Below are 18,875 nucleotides of genomic sequence, written 5' to 3'. Positions count from 1 at the left end.
AAAGCCAGTCATCACTGCAGCCGATCCATGAGCCGTTAGTTGCTGGCCGCAGTCTCACTTCAGCACAGAGACGAGTAAACCTCCCGGAGCGGCGAGCTAACACTGGCCTGGACACCCTGACCTTTTCGATCTGGCCCGGCGCATAAATTGGCCAATTAGCTGGTGTTCCTCAATCTCGGACCCAGGCCCTGCTACTTCGATGCACTCTCAGGCCTGGGCCCCATCGCCTCGATTCAACTGGCTGTACCTGACATTTCCAATCTGGCCCAGCACTTAAATCAGTCAGACCTCAGCTTGTTCCTCACTCTCGGGCCCAGGACCTGCTGCCTCGACTTTGCTTCTCCTCAGTCCTGCCACTTCAAATCTACTCCCACAGGCAAACATCAGCTCATTCCCTGCTCCCGAGCCCTGCCTCCTTGATTCGGCCTGTACGTGCCATGCTGCAAACATACTGCACCTTCAAGACTTCAGTTCACACCGCAAAACTGCCAAGTCGTGCGGGCAGTTCAAAAGCTCAAATCTGAAAAGGAAGTTAGAGCCTATTGATTGCAGAGATTGTTTTTGAGAAAGCATGTGATCAATAAAGTAATTAATAGTTGTATTTGATGCCAGCAAGTCAACACTGTGCTTTACCAAGGTCATCTTAAACAGGAGCGTCCCATTTGTGAGACATCTCACCAGTTGCTTTTCTTTCCAAATAAAATTTAGCATGAAATAGACAATGATATAATAAATCAGGTGGATTTTAAGGAGCATCCTCCAGGAGGACTGGTAGAGAGGCAGAAATGTTTATGGAGAAAATTCCTGGCTTTGACTTTGATAGTTCAATGCATGGCTGCTGAAGAAAGAACAATTACATTTGTGCATTATTAAAATAATCAGAATTAGGAGACTGGTGATGTTACAGACAACTTTAGTGCTGGAGGAGAAATTCTCCTCACCATTTTTGGGTGTCTCTTATGCATTCTCCCTCCCTCTCCCCCCCCTCACCTCTTCCCAATTCCTGCCTCCCCCACCCTCTCACTTTCTCTCCCTGTTCCCCATCTCTCTTTTTTCCTCATCTCTGTCATTTCCCCATGCCTCTTCCTCTCCCCCTCTCCTCCTCTCTCTTCTCCATCTCCCCTTTCCCTCTCTTCCCCATCTCTTTCCCTCTCTCCCTCTCTCTCTCCCTCCTCGTTTTAAGATGTTCATGCAGTGATGGAGATTGACGCAGCATCGATTGCCCTAGGCGTTTGTGCAGTCCTGTCTGTTTGTGTGTTTAATCACAGAATAAGTGTCTCTAAGTGATGCTGGTTGTGGGGTTTTTTTTGATGTTCAAAGTGTTGACTGAGGATTCTTTTCCTTTGATTCTCCTTTATCAAGTTCCATCTGGTTTTGCAGAGAGCGCAGCCACCGGCTGGTGTGATAAGAGATTGCCCCAGTCCCAGTACAGTGCATGGAGCAGAGCCCCAGTACAGAGCTGGAGACCTACGGCATGCTCACATACACCGTTACTCATTGTTCTGGGACCTGGTTTCAAGCATGGAAATGTTCAGTAAAATGTTCCTCCTTCAGTCTTGTGTGAAATGGGTTTGTGCTTGCTTCAGAGTTTTGAATTAGGTAGGGATAAGGCTACTGGTACATTACCACATTAAAGAAAAATCATCTGACCTTACCTGGGAAGAACCTGTCCATCGACATGAGAAGGACATTTATCATCAGCTCTACTGGCCCAATTCCTTTCTGTCATGAACTCCTGTGCCCACACCCCCCCCACCTTGTCACAGCACCGTTGCCCAGACACTCCAGTGTGTCAAAGAGAGGGCAGTTCCCTCACAGCACCAGTGGCTCTGGTGTGATCCTCATCTCTTCTGCTCTGTGTGTAAAGATTGCACATCCTCCCTGTGACTGAGCAGGTTTCTGTTGGTAAGTTCATTGGCGACAGTGGGTAGTGATAGGAAAATTGGGGGAAGCTAATGGACACGAGAGAGAATCGATTAAAACTAATGGAGGAATGGTATGAAAGGGATTACTCAGAGAACCAGCATAGATTAATGGGCCGAATGGTTTTACTTTGTGCCATGAGGAACTGTTAGGCATCGGAACTTAATGCCAGGAGACAGAGCTACCTCATGTTTTGCCCAGTGCTTCTCTCCCTTGCAGGCCTGGCAACCTGTATCCCCTATAAAACAAGCCCTCTTGACTCCTGAGCCAGTGTGGAAGGAATCACAATCAAATCATGAACAAATAGTCACGAATTAAGGGGCATAACAGTTAGCGTAATACATTACAGCCCCGGCAACCAGGATTCAATTCTTGTATGTCAGGAGTTGTAAGTATTCCCCTTGACCCCATGGATTTTCTCCGGGTGCTCCACTGCCCTCCCACATTCCACTGAGATGCAGGTTAGTAAGTGATAGGTCACTGTTACTGTGCAGTTTATCAAAATGAAATTGGAGCAATACAGAATGCTGTAGAACACAGCAAGATGTTAGGATCTGCATTCTGCTGCCCAAATGGGCAGTGGAAACAGATTTAACGGGGCCTTTCAGCAGTGAATTGGACTATTGGGGGATCAGATCTCCATATTAAGGAGAAGGAGTAAGGATGTGGGACCATTCAGGGGGGATGGAACGGGGGGGGGAGTTGCCATGGAACTATCAAAGTATGATAGAGTGAATCCTCCTCCTGTGATAGGTATATCACTTTGCATAAGGTCTCTTTCCTGTTCCACTCTTTCATATTCATCCTTCTCCATCCCTTTGCCCTTCTGCCCTTCCCTACACCCTTGACAATTCTTTCTCATTATGCTAGGTACTGATTTTGGTCGACTTCAAAAGCCAACTTACTGCACGTCAGACAGCAACTATAGAGAGGGATAAACAGTCAACATGTTGGGCTTAAACCCTTCATCAGTCCTGATGAATTGCCTCGGCTTAAAACAGCAACTGTTTATTTCTCTCCACAGACGCTGCCTGACCTGCTGACTTCTCCAGCATTTTGTGTGTTCCTGAAGATTTCCAACATCTGAAAAACATCACCTTATGCTTAGAGTAAATGTCTTCAACTGTCATTACCAGCCCTTTTGCAACTTTTGAACTGAAGAGCAGCGCCCTTGTGTCTGCCATCTGAGTTAATAGACAATAGGTGCAGGAGCAGGCCATTCGGCCCTTTGAGCCAGCACCACCATTCACTATGATCATAGCTGATCATCCACAATCAGTATCCAGTTCCTGCCTTATCCCCATAACCTTTGATTCCACTATCTTTAAGAGCTCTATCCTTCTCTTTCTTGAAAGCATCCAGAGACTTGGCCTCCACAGCCTTCTGGGGCAGAGCATTCCATATATCCACCACTCTCTGGGTGAAAATGAGTTCTCCTCATTTGCCAACCTCCTAGCTGACGCTGGAGAGTTCAGGCAACTTGCACATACACATTCTTGCTACTATTGCCTGATATGGAAACACCAATGCCCTTGACTGGAAAAGCCAACAAAAAGTAGTGTATAGGGTCCTCCCCACCATTGAGCACAAAAACATAGAACACTGTCACAGGAAAGCAGCAGCCATCATCAGAAACCCCCACCATCCAGGCCATGCTTTCTTCTTGCTGCCATCAGGAAGGAGGTACAGGAGCCTCAGAACCCACACCACCAGGTTCAGGAACAGTTATTACCCCTCAACCATCAGCCCCTTGAACCAGAGGGGTTAACGTCACTCAACTTCACTCACCCCAACACCGTCATGTTCCTTTAACCTATGGACTCACTTTCAAGGAATCTCCATCTCAAGTTCTCAATATTTATTGCTTAATTATTTATTACTATTATTATTTTGCTTGGCTTTTATTTGTTTCTTTGTATTTACTGTGAATGCTCACAAGAAAGCAACTCTCAGGTTTTCATATGGTGTCATATAGTGTACGTACTTTGATTATAAATTTACTTTGAAGTTTGAATTTAGCTGGTCAACTCTGGGAAACACTGTGGAAAAACCAAGATAGTTCATTGTTTATTTAGTTTATAATAAATCACACCTCTAAACTCCTTCACATTAACACCAGATTCCATACAATATACATTTATGTCCATCCACTGAAACTAATGTCTTGATCCTACCTCCAAAAACTGTGGTTTCATGAGGACGGCACGGTTATGGTAACTGTGCGAGCTTGACGTTACTATCTATTCTGCGGACATGGGTAGCACAGTAGGGTAGCGGTCGGCATAATGATATTACAGATCGGGGTTCAGTATCCGCTGCTGTCTGTAAGGAGTTTGCATGCTCTCCCCATGACCAAGTGGGTGTCCTCTGAGTGCTCGTGTTTCCTCCAACACCCCAAAGACATAAGATTAGGATTAGTAAATTGTGAGCATGCTATGTTTGTGCCAGAAATGTTGTGGAATCAGCACACTCCTCGCTGATTTGATTGATGCAAACAAAGCATTTCACTGTATGTTTTGATATTTTGATCTAAAACTTCTATTCCACTTTCTCCCTGAAAATGGCTTCATGACCAAAGTTCTGGTCATCCACCTCAAAGTTCGCTTGTGTAGCTTCTCACGTTTGATGCCCCAAAATGCTACATATGAAGATTCAGAGAATTTTACCTATGAGAAATAATTACCCAGGATTATCTTCTTTGAACCAGAAGAGGGGTTTGAGACCTCTAAAACTGCAATATTGAAAATGTATAAAATTGATGTATTAGATATATTTAATTGAGATGTATAAAATTTTGAGATGAAGTGAATCAGAATCGGGTTTATTATCACTGATATATGTCATGAAATTTGTTGTTTTGTGCAAGCCATACAGTCAAGACATTAAATTACTTTAAATTTAAAAAGAAATGAACAATGCAAAAGACAAAAAATGAGGAGGTGTTCATAGGTTCTTGGACCATTTCAACATCTGATGGCAGAAGAGAGAAAGCTGTTCTTCAAACATTGAGTGTGTGTCTTCAGGCTCCCGTACCACCTCCATGATGGTAGTAAGGTAAAAAGGACATGTCCCAAGGGGTGAGGGTCCTTCATGATGGATGCCACCTTCTTGAGGCATAGCCTCGTCATGATGTCCTGCATAGCAGGGAGGGTTATGCCTGTGAATGGCTGAATCTGCAAATCTCTGCAGCCTCTTATAATCCAATGCATTGGAACTCCATAGGAGGCAAGTCAGGCAACTCCATAGCAACCAGTCAGACTACTCCCCACGGGTCTTCTGTAGAAACTTGCAGGAATATTTCGTGATTTACCAAATCTCCTCAAACTCCTAATGAAATAGAGCAGCTTGTCTGCCTTCTTTGTGATTGCATCAATGTGGATGGGGAAGGTCATGAGGGGAGGAGTTCCTGAGATGAGGATTGTGATGGAGAGCTCTGAACCTCAGGGAGATAGGCGTGCTTACAACACAGATCAGTACAGTACTGGACAGGCCCTTCAGTGCACAACGTTGTGCGGACCATAGAACATTAAACAGTACCAGACAGGCCCTTCTGTCAACAACGATGCACTGATCAAATGGTTATCCTTAGGCAGATCAGAAATGAGATAGAAATTTTGGTGATAGGGAAGTTGACGGCTACTGGAGCAGAAAGGGACGTGGAGATCAGTTCAGCCGTGGGTTTATTGAGTGGCAGAGTGCCTGTCAGGGGCCAAGTGACTGATTCCTGTGCATGTTTTTGTCCTAATTAGCATGCTGTAATTTCTGTTGAATCCCATTGGTAGCTGCACGTTCAGGTGTGAGGCACTAAATTCTACCACTCCATCACCAAACATCTCCACTCTCTCTCTCCTTTTGCCTCGTCAAAAGCTCTGACCAAGTTCCTGATGTGGCTCTCCTGTCCAACTGAGACATTTTACTGCACTGAAATCTCCTGTCCCTTTGAGTGAAGCAGGGAAGGTAGGGTTAAAAATTTGACTCAGATTCAGATTTATCTATCACATGTACATCAAAACACAGTGAAATTCACCATTTGTGTAAACAACCAACATAACCTAAGGGTATGCTGGGAACAACTTGCAAGTGTCGTCACACATTCCAGCACAAACAGCATGCCCACAGAACTACAACAACAAAACAAAACCACGGCAGCAAAACAAGGCTCTCTTACTAGCCTCTCTCACACACACACACACACACAGGCCTCCAACTCCAGGACAGGCTGCCTCTGGGCATCCAGCCTCCAGTGGACTCACTGACTCACAGACATCTGCACTCGCCAACATCAGTCTTCAGCCTTCAGCATCGACCCTAAGAATCGCCAGTGATAGGACACCGAACATCAGGCCTCACTTTAGCCTCGCAAGGATCTCCGACCTTGGGACTCACCGATCTAGGGGTTCACTGGCCCTCATGCCTCCTGCCCACACAGACATCCGATGCCAGAACCTGTTGACCAGTGAGGACTGGCTGGCTTGGGAAATCACCAACCCTTGTCCACAGGGCTCACTGACCGTGCTTGCAGCCTCAACATCCCGCAGGGATCACTGGCCTTCAACCCCGGAGTACTCCAACCTGGATTCTTGCCTGAATCCCCCTCATTCCTGTCCCTAAACCCCTAACCTGACCCCTAACTAACTCCTCACTCTGTCCCCAAAATCATCCCTATGAATAAAGCGGGGAAGGAAGGGTTAAAATCTTGATTCTGGTGGGTTTTGGGTCACCTCCAGAGTTGAGAATCTGCGACACAATAACACTCCACTCCAGGTTAATGTCAAGGATTAGTCAAACTACTTCACGATAAAGCTTGTCAAGGGATGCTTACAAGAGGCTGTTGCTAGGGTCGGCCTAGCTGCTTTAGCTGGTTGCCGGGGGCAAGGTATCGAGATGCAATGTAGTCATGCACAGTCATGGCCAAGGGGAGAACTGAACATTGACAAAGAAATTGTTACTCTAAATAATCTGCCCTTTGCAAAGCGAGTGAGGAGCAGGTCTACCCCAGCGTGTGGCTAGCTGTGATCAGAGGAGTGTAGTTAGTCTCTGCTTGGCCTGTGTTGGGCCGCTCCGTTAGATCTCCAGCACTTTGCTTCAACTAATAAACTCCTTTTGCGAACCATTCCCCCGGACAAAGGTGTGTATTTATTTTTGAACATTGCCTGGCCTTTATTCTCTGCTCTGCTCCACTTTTGGTGTGGTCTCCATCTTAATAAAGTCTGACCCTGCCGATATACCAGGTCAGTCAGATTAAATAGTCACCATTTTCTTTTCTCACCCTGTGCAGCAGGCTTTCTCTTTAGACTGTTTGCAAACTTTTATCAGTGTCATTCACCATCGCCCTGTAACATGTCTTCCTTTAGTCAGCCTAACCTAAGGATGTGCCCCCAGCCATCCTCAAACTGTGTTGATTGTTAACACAAATGATGCATTTCACTGTGTGTTTCGATGTACATGTAATAAATAATCTTGAAACAACCTATCACCTGTGGCTGTTTATGACTTTCCATAGATGCTACCTGACCTGCTGAGTTCCTCCAGCGTTTTGCGTTTGGCTGGAATTGAACCCTGTTACACTAGCCACTGGCATCCGTGAGGAGTTACACATCACTCACTGAGTTCACAATATCGTGGGCCAGGGTTAGCATTTATCGAGCTTTGGGGAATGGCCAGTCCCGCAGTTGGAGAACTGTCCATATGTGAGTGTGGGAGGGAGGAATGGGCCCTGTTTTGTTGTATGCTGTGTTGTACTGCTGAACATTGTGGGAATGCTGTGTTGGTGCCAGAATGTGTGGTAACCACTGCAGGCTGCCCCCAGCACATCCTTAAATTGTGTTGGTCATTAAACAACACATGTTTTGAGGTACACATGATAAATAATCTATTGAGATACAGCACCTCCCAAGTTAACCCTAACCTAATAATGGGACAATTTACAATGACTAATTAACCTGCCAACTAGTACATCTTTGGACTGTGGGAGGAAACCGGAGCACCCGGAGGAAACCCACGTAGTCACGGGGAGAACGTACAGACTCCTTACAGGCAGCGGAGGGAATTGACCCCAGGTTGCTGGTACTGTAAAGCATTGTGTTAATCACGATGCTGCTGTGCTGCCCACGATAAATAATCTTGAATCCTGATACAATCCATCACATGTGCCCTCCTTCAGCCACAGGTGATGGGCAACACACACAAAATGCTGGAGGAACTCAGCAGGTCGGGCAGCATCTATGGCAAAGAGTACAGTCGACGTTTAGGGCCAAGACCCTTCAGGACTTGCAAGAAAGAGGGAAGATTCCAGAATAAGAAGGTGGGGGTTGGGGGGGAGGAGAGTACAAGCTGGCAGGTGAGAGGTGAATATCACAGAGGGGAAGCAGTGAATTCCCATTGAAGAGAAGATTTTAAACACTTCACGGTTGGCGTGCTTTGAAGACTTGCAATGGAGCAGCAAATCATAAACGTCCATGAGTCTACTGCTCTCCCCTCCAAGCTACACTCAGTCCTGACATGGAAATCTGTCACTGTTCCTTCTGGTGCAGAATTGTGGAACCCCCTCCCCACCAGCGCCGTGGGAGCAGCTTCACCAGCAGGCTGAGAAGGCAGATGGAGGAAGGGTGATTATGAATGGGAAAGAAACGCTGGCCTTGCTCAGTGACACCCATATCCTGTTCATGAATCAAACTAATTCAACACAAGAGATTCTGCAGATGCTGGAAATCCAGAGAAGCGCACACAAAATGCAGGAGGAACTCAGGAGGTCAGGCGGCATCCAGGAAAAGCAATAGACAGACACAGGTGGCGGGTTGCTTCAAGATCTCCAGGATCCGTTTATTTATCACCTGTACATAGAAGCACAGTGAAATGCATCGTTTGCATTAACAACCAACACACCCGAGGATGTGCTGGGGCAGCCCGCAAGTGTCACCACAGGTTCCAGTACCACAGTGTTCAGCAGAATAACACAGAACAAGTCCCCGCACAAACAGTGTTTCAACTCCAGGACAGCGTCCAGTCTCCAGTCTTCGGCCATCGGGGTGCTGTATAAATGCTACCCCCGTGTTATGAACTGAGTGAGTGATGTGATGTGATTTCTCAGTCATGTGGTAGGAGCAGCACGGTACTGTAACACCTTACAGTGCCAGTGACCAGGGTTCATTTCCTGCCGCAGTTTGTTTGTTCTCCCCATGACCGTGTGTGTTTCCTACATCCTCAAACTGTGTTTGACATTGATGCAGCTGATGCATTTCACAATGTTTCAATGTGCAAATGACAGATGAACTTAATCTTCGTCCTTGTCTGTGCTGATGAAGGGCCTCCGGCTGAAACGTCAACTGCTTATTCCCCTCTGTAGGTGCTGCCCGACCTGCTGAGCACCTCCAGCATTTTGTACAGGTGTTGTTCTGGATTTCTAGCATCTGCAGAATCTCTTGTGTTTATAATCCTTGTCTTTATTTAGTTCTTGACATGTGTCAATGAGACTAGAAAGAGGATCAAATGGAAGAACCACAGTTACTGTCCTTGTTGCACAGACGGCTAATGTGATGATTGAATTGATATGTTCAATATAGTGGAAGTTTCCGGTATAGGTATTTAATAGCTGAGTTTATATTAATTGGTAAAATAAACCCAAGCTGCATCATGGTCAGCATAGACATTTTGGGCTGAGGGGCTGTCCCAATGGTGTATTGTTCTATTACTGTGTACTAGAGGATCAGATCAGTTTCTTTGTTGTTGGGGAATCTTGCTGTGCACAGACTGAGTCTCACCATTCCTAGACTTCCCATACTGTTTCAGAAAAGTCTTCCCTGACTGTAATATCCTGAGTTAAAATGCCCGACTTTCTTTCCGAGTGCCCTTAGCATATAACCAGACGCCATCTCCTGATCTCTTTCAGCGGGCAGCTGGAGACCAGCCTGGGGTCCGACTTTCGAAGGGGAGCTGGAGTCTTGGACATTGTGTATGAGAGCCCCTCGGTGGTGCTGACCTGTGGGTACGACGCCTACATCAGGCAGTGGGATGTGAGGGCCAGCACCAGGTAAGAACCTCATCTCCTCTCTGCCCCCAGCCATTTGCATCCATTCACAAATTGGTGCTTTTCTCCTGGTGATTCATGGCCACAGGATACCCTGAACAATTTGCAGCCAATATTGCCAGTGTGGAATATGTGACTATTCCCAAACAGGAATAAATAGAGTGTAGTTAAGAGAGTGTGTACTGGGTCGGAGAACAGGGTAAAGGAGGGAATATGGATGGTAGCGAAATTGCGGAGGGAATATGGGGTGGTGATGGTGTAAGCAATTGTGATATGAGGCAGTGTCGGTGTACAGGAGTGCAAGACAGACAGTGAATGTTTAAGGGATGGTGACGTTAGGTAGTGTGATGTGGGACGTTGATGTAAGAGAGAAGGTACATGGTATTGGTGGTGTAAGAAGGGGATATGAGTGGTGACGGTGTAAGGCAGGGACATGGGATGGTGACGGTGTAAGGGAGGGTCATGAGGTGGTGATGGTGTAAGGGAGGGATATGGGGTGATGACGGAGTAAGGGAGGGATATGGGGTTGTGACGGTGTAAGGGAGGTGATATGGGGTCGTGATTGTGTAAGGGAGAGATATGGGGTGGTGACGGAGTAAGGGAGGGGATATGGGGTTGTGACGGTGTAAGGGAGGGGTACGGGATGGTGACGATGTAAGGGAGGTGATATGGGGTTGTGACGGTGTAAGGGAGGGGATATGGGGTTGTGACGGTGTAAGGGAGGGATATGGGGTTGTGACGGTGTAAGGGAGGGATATGGGGTGGTGACGGTGTAAGGGAGGGATATGGGGTGGTGACGGTGTAAGGGAGGTGATATGGGATCGTGATTGTGTAAGGGTGGTGATATGGGATGGTGACAGTGTAAGGGAGGGGTACGGGATGGTGACGATGTAAGGGAGGTGATATGGGGTGGTGACAGTGTAAGGGAGGGATATGGAGTGGTGACGGTGTAAGGGAGGGATATGGGGTTGTGACAGTGTAAAGGAGGGGTACGGGATGGTGACGGTGTAAGGGAGGGATATGAGGTTGTGACTGTGTAAGGGAGGGATATGGGGTTGTGACAGTGTAAAGGAGGTGATACGGGGTGGTGACGGTGTAAGGGAAGGATATGGGGTGATGACGGTGTTAGGGAGGGAATTGGGTGGTGATGGTGTAAGGAAGGGATATGGGGTTGTGACGGTGTAAGGGAGGGATATGGGGTGGTGATGGTGTAAGTGAGGTGAAATGGGGTTGTGACAGTGTAAGGGAGCTGATATGGGGTTGTGACGGTGTAAGGGAGGAATATGGGGTTATGACGGTGTAATAGAGGTGATATGGGGTCGTGATGGTGTAAGGGAGGGATATGGGGTGGTGACAGTGTAAGGGAGCGATATGGGGTGGTGACAGTGTAAGGGAGGTGATATGGGGTTGTGACGGTGTAAGGGAGGGATATGGGGTGGTGATGGTGTAAGTGAGGTGAAATGGGGTTGTGACAGTGTAAGGGAGCTGATATGGGGTTGTGACGGTGTAAGGGAGGAATATGGGGTTATGACGGTGTAATAGAGGTGATATGGGGTCGTGATGGTGTAAGGGAGGGATATGGGGTGGTGACAGTGTAAGGGAGCGATATGGGGTGGTGACAGTGTAAGGGAGGTGATATGGGGTGGTGACGGTGTTAGGGAGGGAATTGGGTGGTTCAAGCTATCTTTAAAAATCATATCTAAACATGGAAGAACAGATTTTGAAACTATCAGGTTATTGATTCTTGATTATTCTGACTGAGGGTAAAAAGGAATTGTGAACAGTGACTGGAAGTTGAAAGGAATTGTGAACAGTGACTGGGAGTGTAAAGGAATTGTGAATAGAGACTGGGAGTTGAAAGGTAGCTGTATAACTAGGGACTATTGGGAGGCCACCTGTGTTACTGCTTTAGTGATCCTGGCACTATGCGAGCTGTGGTTGTGCTTGTTAGCGTTGTGATTCTTTCTGTTCATGGGATACTGTTGCCACCTGGTGGTAGTGCACAAATGGGTGGAAATTCAGATTCCAGTTCAGACTCATTTATTTTTCACAAATACGTTGAAACGTACAATGAAATGTGTCATTTGCATTAATAATGAACAGAACCAAAGGATATGCTGATGACACCCAGGTATCACCACACTTTCCAGCACCAACATAGTATGCCCACAATTTTCAGTGTAAAGTTCTCAGCTCATCAGTTTTTGGTTCTACAATCTGTAAAGTTCTACAATCTATAAAACTAATCAAAGCTGTAACTTGGTATATTGGTTGGCTTCTGTTTTCCACTGAATGTAACGTGTGTTGACCAAGTCAGACTGGGATTTTGCAGCAGTTCATTAGGACCACCCTGATACCTTCCACCACCGAGGACAAGAGCACCCTGTGCCTGGGAACACGACCCCTATCCTGAGGACACAGGACAAATTATATCAGGAGGCCAGCAGCTCCTCACTGTGATTATGATTGCTCCACACTGACCTGAACTCCTCTTCCATACCACTTTCCCACATCCCTCAATTCCTCCATCTCTCCAACATTGTGTTGATTTTCATCGAGGGATTGAGTTCAAGAGCAGCAAGGTAATGTTGCAGCTCTATAAAACCCCGGTCAGACTGCAATTGGAATATTGCGTTCCGGTCTGGTCACTTCATTATAGGAAGGATGTGTGGAAGCTGTAGAGAGTGCGTGGAGATTTACCAGGATGCTACCTGGATTAGAGAGCATGTCTTACAAGAATAAGTTGAGCAAGTGAGGGCTTTTCCCTCTGGATTGAAGGAGGATGAGAGGTGACTTTATAGAGGAGTAGAAGAAGATAAGAGGCATATATAGACTGGACATGTGATTGGAAGAAAGTATAGAGGGGATATTAGAAGTAAGTTCTTTTCACAGAGGGTAGTAGGTGTCTGGAATGCCCTGCCAGGCAGTGGTAGTAGAAGCAGATACATTAAGGACATTTATGGGGCTCTTAGATAGGCACATAGATGATAGAATAGTGGAGGGGTATGTGGGAGGGAAGGGTTAGATTAGCACAGCCTCACAGGCCGAAGGGCCTGTACTGTACTGTAATATTCTGTGTTCTTAAAAAATGAGACTAGTCATTGAGAAAATGCAGAAAGGTTCACAAGACTTATTCCTTAGATGGCAGGGATAGTATGAGAGGATGGGTCCTTGATCCTTAATCAGATGTACATGTAAGATTGAGAAGAAATACAGTGGAAAGGTACAGAAGTCTAACAGAGTTAGACAGGCTGATGTCGGGGTGGTTCAGAGTAGAATTGTCTGTTGCAGAAGTTCTGAAATATATTTAAGAATACAAGAGATTTCACAACACAAAAGATCTCAAAGGGTTCGGGAAGAGATGGGGATGAGATGGAGGAACAGGTTGTGGGACTAAATGGCCTCCCCTGCACCTGTTTGCTGTGTCTGTGTTTGGTAGAAATAACAGAAATACTGTCTTCTTTTTAAATGTTAAGGGATTGTGATGTTGATGTTGAAAGGGAGCCGGGTGTAGTAGTACAATCACTGAAGACCAGCATACAGGTGTAGCAAGCAGTTAGGAAGATAAATGGTGTGGGCCTTCACTGCAAGAGTAAAGCCGTTTTACTGCAGTTATACAAGGCCCTGATGAGGCTGCACCTGGAATGTTGTGCACAGTTTTATTTACCTAAAAAATTATGTAATTACTGTAGAATGACTCACCAAACTGGTTCCTGGGATGTCAGTCTTATAATATGAAGGTAGGTTGAGTAGATTAAACCTTTTCTCAGAGTTCAGGAGAATAAAAATTGACATTTAAACTAACAAAATTAGATTATGAGAACACTCAGTCCTCGTTTATTGTCATTTAGAAATGCATGCATGCATTAAGAAATGATACAATGTTCCTCCAGAGTGATATCACAGAAAAACAGGACAAACTCACACTGACAGAACCACATAATTATAACATATAGTTAAAGCAGTGCAAAGCAATACCATAATTTGATAAAGAACAGACCATGGGCACAGTAAAAAAAAGTCTCAAAGTTCCGAGTCGATCAACCCCCGAGTCCCTGATAACAGGCGGCAAAAAGGAGAAACTCCCTGCCATAAACCTTCAGGCACCGACAACTGCCGATGCATTGGAAGCAGCCAACCACAGCCGACACTGAGTCCGTCCATCCAAAAACTTCGAGCCTCCTGAGCGCCATCCTCTGCCGAGCGCCTTCGAACTCGCTCCGGCCGCCGAAACGAGCAAAGCCGAGGACTCGGGGCCTTCCCCTCCGGAGATTCCGGACCACACAGTAGCAGCGGCAGCGAAGCGGGCATTTCAGAAGTTTCACCAGATGTTCCTCTGTACTGTCACGTCTGTCTCCATCAAATCAGAATTGTGCTTGGTCCCCTACTTGACAGATTACAGATATCATTCACCGGAGTGGCTGCACGCGCTGTGTCGCGCCGCCATCTTCTCCTCCTCTTAAAGAGGACTGTCAGGATAGATGTAGGAAGGAGATTTCACTAGGAAATCTTCAACTTGAAGTCATGTATCCAAATGGACTGGTTTCTTCACAAAGTGTAGTGATTCTGAGGAATTCTCTAGTTGGAAGCCTGTGGACTCTCAGTCACTAAGTATACTCAAGAAAGATGACCGATTTTTAGACAGAAAGGAAATCCAAGGATATGAGGTTGATGCAGGAGTGATCAGCCATGATTTTATTGAATGACAGCAGCGTGAGGGGCTGAATGACCTTATCCTGTTTATTTCTGACCTAAACTCCCTTGAGTGCTGTATTTTTTTTTGAGATTTGAATTTGAGGTCCTTATCTCTCTGTTTGGTGGATGTAGTCAATAGAGTTACTCCCATTGTCTTGGCCAATATTTACCCCTTAACCCTCAGGTTAAGGGGTCACCATCACATTGTCTGCAAAGAGATTTTACATTGGACACCTTGACATTTATGCTTCCTGAATATTACAGTAACTACATTTCAGAAAAATTTAACTGTATATGTAACGCACTGTAAGGTTTCACTGCTAATGTAATGGTTTTTTTGTAATGTTCACTGCTGAAGTAACGGTTTCTCTGTAGCAGCAATGTTTGGGTTATGGCTGGAGATAACAGGATTGTGGCTGCATGTTAGCCAATCAGGATTTTGTTGCCCTGTCTTGTGAATCTGGAAGCAGTTGATTACGTGGGCTTTTGCCAGAGGGGGAGAGAGAGAGAGATGAAGAGAGAAGACGTGAATGGAGAGATTTGGTAGACCGCTGGACGGGGTGGACTTGGAGCGAGGGTCCGGAAGGGCAGCGACGATCGGAGGAGGTCGATGGGGACCGATCAGCCTGTGAATGAGCTCCAACTTTGTGCACAGACTGTTTAATAAGATTTGGGCCCTTTTTCTTTTATATTTCATTTCTCTACTAACCGTACAGTCAAAGTAAGAGTTATAAAGCTTAATCGTTTAATCGCACATTGTGCACTGTTTGTTATTTCGGGGTACTGATTTGTAACAGGACGCATCACGCAGCATCCACCCAATCGAGATTTCTTAAGTTTGGCCGGGCAGGGGGTTATCACTCCCTATATTAAGCCGCTAGGCGGAGCTAGTGTTACAATTGTGGGGGCTACATTCAGGATTGATTCCGTTGGATGCTGTGTGATTACCCTGAGCAATGAACCAGTGGGGCAGATATTTGTACTCCAGATGAATTGTTAATTCGCCTATTAAGTATTGCTAAAGTTGCAATTGTGAGCGGAGGTTTGATAAAATGGCGGGCGCAGCTCTCGTTTTAATGCAGACCAGCGCTGAGGTAGCTGGGGGCAGAGATTTCAAAGACAGGGTTCTATCATTTCTGAGGAGTGAGGGGAGAGAGTGGTCGGATTTGGAATGTCTAATTAGTCCATGTCCCCCAGTGAAGAGTGAGAATTCTGAGGTAGTATCCGCCCTTACTTCTCTGGCGAATAAATGGAAAATTCAGAGTCAAGTCCCAGCTACGGCAGGCTCCACCTATGTTCTGGAATAACGCCCACCCCTAAAGGGGAGGAGGAGTATGAGACGTGGGCGGAACAGGCCTCTCAGTTGTTAGATGAGTGGCAGTGCTCGGATGATGAAAAGCGACAGAGATTGGTTGAAAGTTTCAATGGGCGGGCCGCTGATGTCAGAACTGTCAGGTTAAATTATCCCGTAGTGACAGCTGTCAATTATCTGCAAGCACTGGACAATGCTTTTGGTCCGACTGGAAGGCCCATAGAGCTCCTGGTGGGGGTTCAACACGTGCGTTAAGAGAAGGGGGAGAAGCCTTCTGCTTATATTTTTCGGCAAGAGAGGCAGCTAAATTGCTTGTGGCGCAGAGGGGTCATTCAGGCGGCTGAGGTGGATCAGTTAAGAATGGACCAGATGACCGGGGCGCCCAGTCCCATGACCGGATTGCGTGGGGTGTCCGACAGTCTCATAAGACGTGCCCCCCTCCATCTTTTGTTGAGCTGATCAGAGAGGTACGGAAAGAGGAGAACGTGGCGGAGGCGTGGGAGGACTCAGTCAGCAGGGTACAGTCCCCTGCGGTGAAGTGACCACAGATAGCCTACCCTGGGGAGCGGTAGAGGAGATTGCAGCAGAGTTGAGAACAGAGATACGTCGGCTGTTATCAGTGAGTGTGACCCCCCCATATGATGGAGCTGATGGGGGGGCAGATCCCCCAAGGGGACGAACAATGTGGAGGGCTGCTGGCAGCAGGTGTCACGCCAGAAGGAGGGTGAGCCCCTGGGTACCTAAGCAGGGAGAGTCATTGGGAAAACTGAGAGGAGACCCAGTGAGGGAACGGCCTGGTGTCTGTGGGGGAACATGTTCCCGGCAATGTACCACGGAATTCCCGAAAGCAAAAGGCCCAATTCCTGAAGGCTTAGTGGGACCATGCTCCAGTATATCGCTACGAATAGAGGGTGTTTATGCTAAAGCCATACTCGACACCGGGTTGCAGGTCATGTTGCTGTACCGTTCGTTTTACAACCCGTATCTGAAGCATTTACCCTTGACACCATTCAGTGCACTGGAGATCTGGGCTCTCAGGGCCAGTGATTATCCATACGAAGGTTATTTGTCAATGAAACTGCAGTTCTCGGAGGCTGATGTGGGAGTGTCTGAGGCTCTTGATGGATTAGTGCTGGTTTGTCCGGACCCTGTTGAGACGGGTAGCGTTTCAGTTCTGGTGGGGACCAACACCCCTCTTGTGAAGAGGCTCATGGAGGCCTGCCAGGAGAAGGCTGGTGAGAACTTTTTGGGAACATTGTCCGTGCACCTGGGGTTTCGAGCTGCTTTTGAGGAAGTGCGTGGCAGCATTGGGCCTGATTTAGACGAGGGACTGTGTGGTTCACCCAGTCGAAGCCAATGGTGGTACGGCCCAGGGAAGTAGTGAGGGTGATGGGGACCCCCAGATTTCCCAGAGTGCCTGAAGGCGAAGCCCTCTTAGTGGATGCTCCGGAAGACCACGAGGGGGAGTTGGGATTTCTTGCTGGGCTACTGGTGAGGCCCGGACTGCAGAAGCCCTCGGTTGTACAAGGGAACTGGATGGCAGTGATCGTCAGGAACACTACGAAGAGGGAGGTCATCTTCAAGCGGGGGATTCCCCTGGCGCATTTGTTCCCAGTGACGGTAATGTCTAGTGCCCCTGTGAGGCACGCCGGGGAGAAACGATTGGAAAAGGGGGAAAGTTGACCGTTGAGTCATTCAACTTCGGGGACTCCCCGGTGCCGTCGGATTGGAAGAGGAGGCTGGTAGAGATGATGTTGAAGCTGGAAGGTGTCTTTTCCATTGGCGAGTTTGACGTGGGTTGTTCCAAGAGCACTCGTCACACTATCCGGGTGACCGAGATACCCTGTTTAGAGAGAGGTTGCGGCGACTGGCCCCTGCCGACGTGGAATACGTGTGGCAGCATTTGTGTAAGTTGAAGGAAGCTACGATCATCACTGAGTCCAGAAGCCCCTATGCGTCCCCAGTAGTAGTGGTCCGGAAGAAGAACAGGAAGGTACGCATATGTGTGGACTATAGGACTCTGAACAGGTGCACCGTCCCTGCCCAGTGTACGGTCCCGAGGGTCGAAAACATGCTAGCTTGTCTGAGTGGTGCGAAGTGGTTCAGTGTGCTGGATTTGAGGAGTGACTATTACCAGATCCCAATGAGTGAGGCTGACAAAGAGAAGACGGCATTTATATGTCCCCTGGGATTCTTCCAGTTTGAAAGGATGCCCCAGGGCATATTGGGAGCCCCTACAACCTTCCAGTGGGTCATGGAGAAGACGGTGGGGGATATGAACTGGCTTGAGGTGTTGGTGTATTTGGATGACCTCACAGTGTTTGGATCCACCTTGGAAGAACATGAAGCAAGACTACTGAAGGTGCTCAGCTGCCTGAAAGCTGAAGGGTTAAAACTTTCCCTGGACAAGTGCCAGTTCTGCCAAACGTTCGTTAGCTATTTCGGACACATAATCTCATGGTATGGAGTAGTAACAGACCCGGCTAAGGTAGAAACGGTGACCACTTGGCCAAGGCCCCAGACTGTGGGCGCTCTGTGCTCATTCCTTGGGTTCTGTGGTTATTATTGGAGATACGTGAAAGGCTACGCCAAAGTGAGTCACCCCTTGAATCAGCTTCTGTGTGGTTACCCTCCCTTGGGGAAGAAAGGAAGGGGAAATAAAGGACAGGAGGGTGGAGAATATCTAAACCCGTTGGACCCTTTGGACAGAGGTGGGATGTAAAATGTGAGGAGGGTTTTCAGTCGCTGAAGGAGTTGCTGACCCAGGCGCCGGTGCTGGCTTTTGCGGACCCCGATGGCCGTGTGTACTGCACACAGATGCCAGCCGAAAGGGTTTATGGGGCGTCCTGTATCAGGATCAGGACACCAGGTTGAGGCCTGTGGTGTTTGTCAGCCGGAGTTTGTCACCCTCCAAGAGAA

The 18,875-nt window shown here is 47.3% G+C and overlaps 1 protein-coding gene across 1 annotated transcript in view; it reads left to right on the top strand.

The window, feature by feature from the left end:
- Positions 1-18,875, top strand: part of fbxw4 (F-box and WD repeat domain containing 4) — a 169,717-nt gene that overhangs the window by 143,267 nt on the left and 7,575 nt on the right. The window contains exon 7 of the mRNA XM_072239050.1: positions 9,812-9,952. Within this exon, the coding sequence (XP_072095151.1) occupies positions 9,812-9,952 (141 nt within the window). The remainder of the gene's footprint in view (positions 1-9,811; positions 9,953-18,875) is intronic.

Source organism: Mobula birostris, chromosome 21, assembly GCF_030028105.1.
Source record: "Mobula birostris isolate sMobBir1 chromosome 21, sMobBir1.hap1, whole genome shotgun sequence".
Lineage (NCBI taxonomy): Eukaryota > Metazoa > Chordata > Chondrichthyes > Myliobatiformes > Myliobatidae > Mobula > Mobula birostris.
This window is presented reverse-complemented; position numbering and strand designations above follow the sequence as displayed.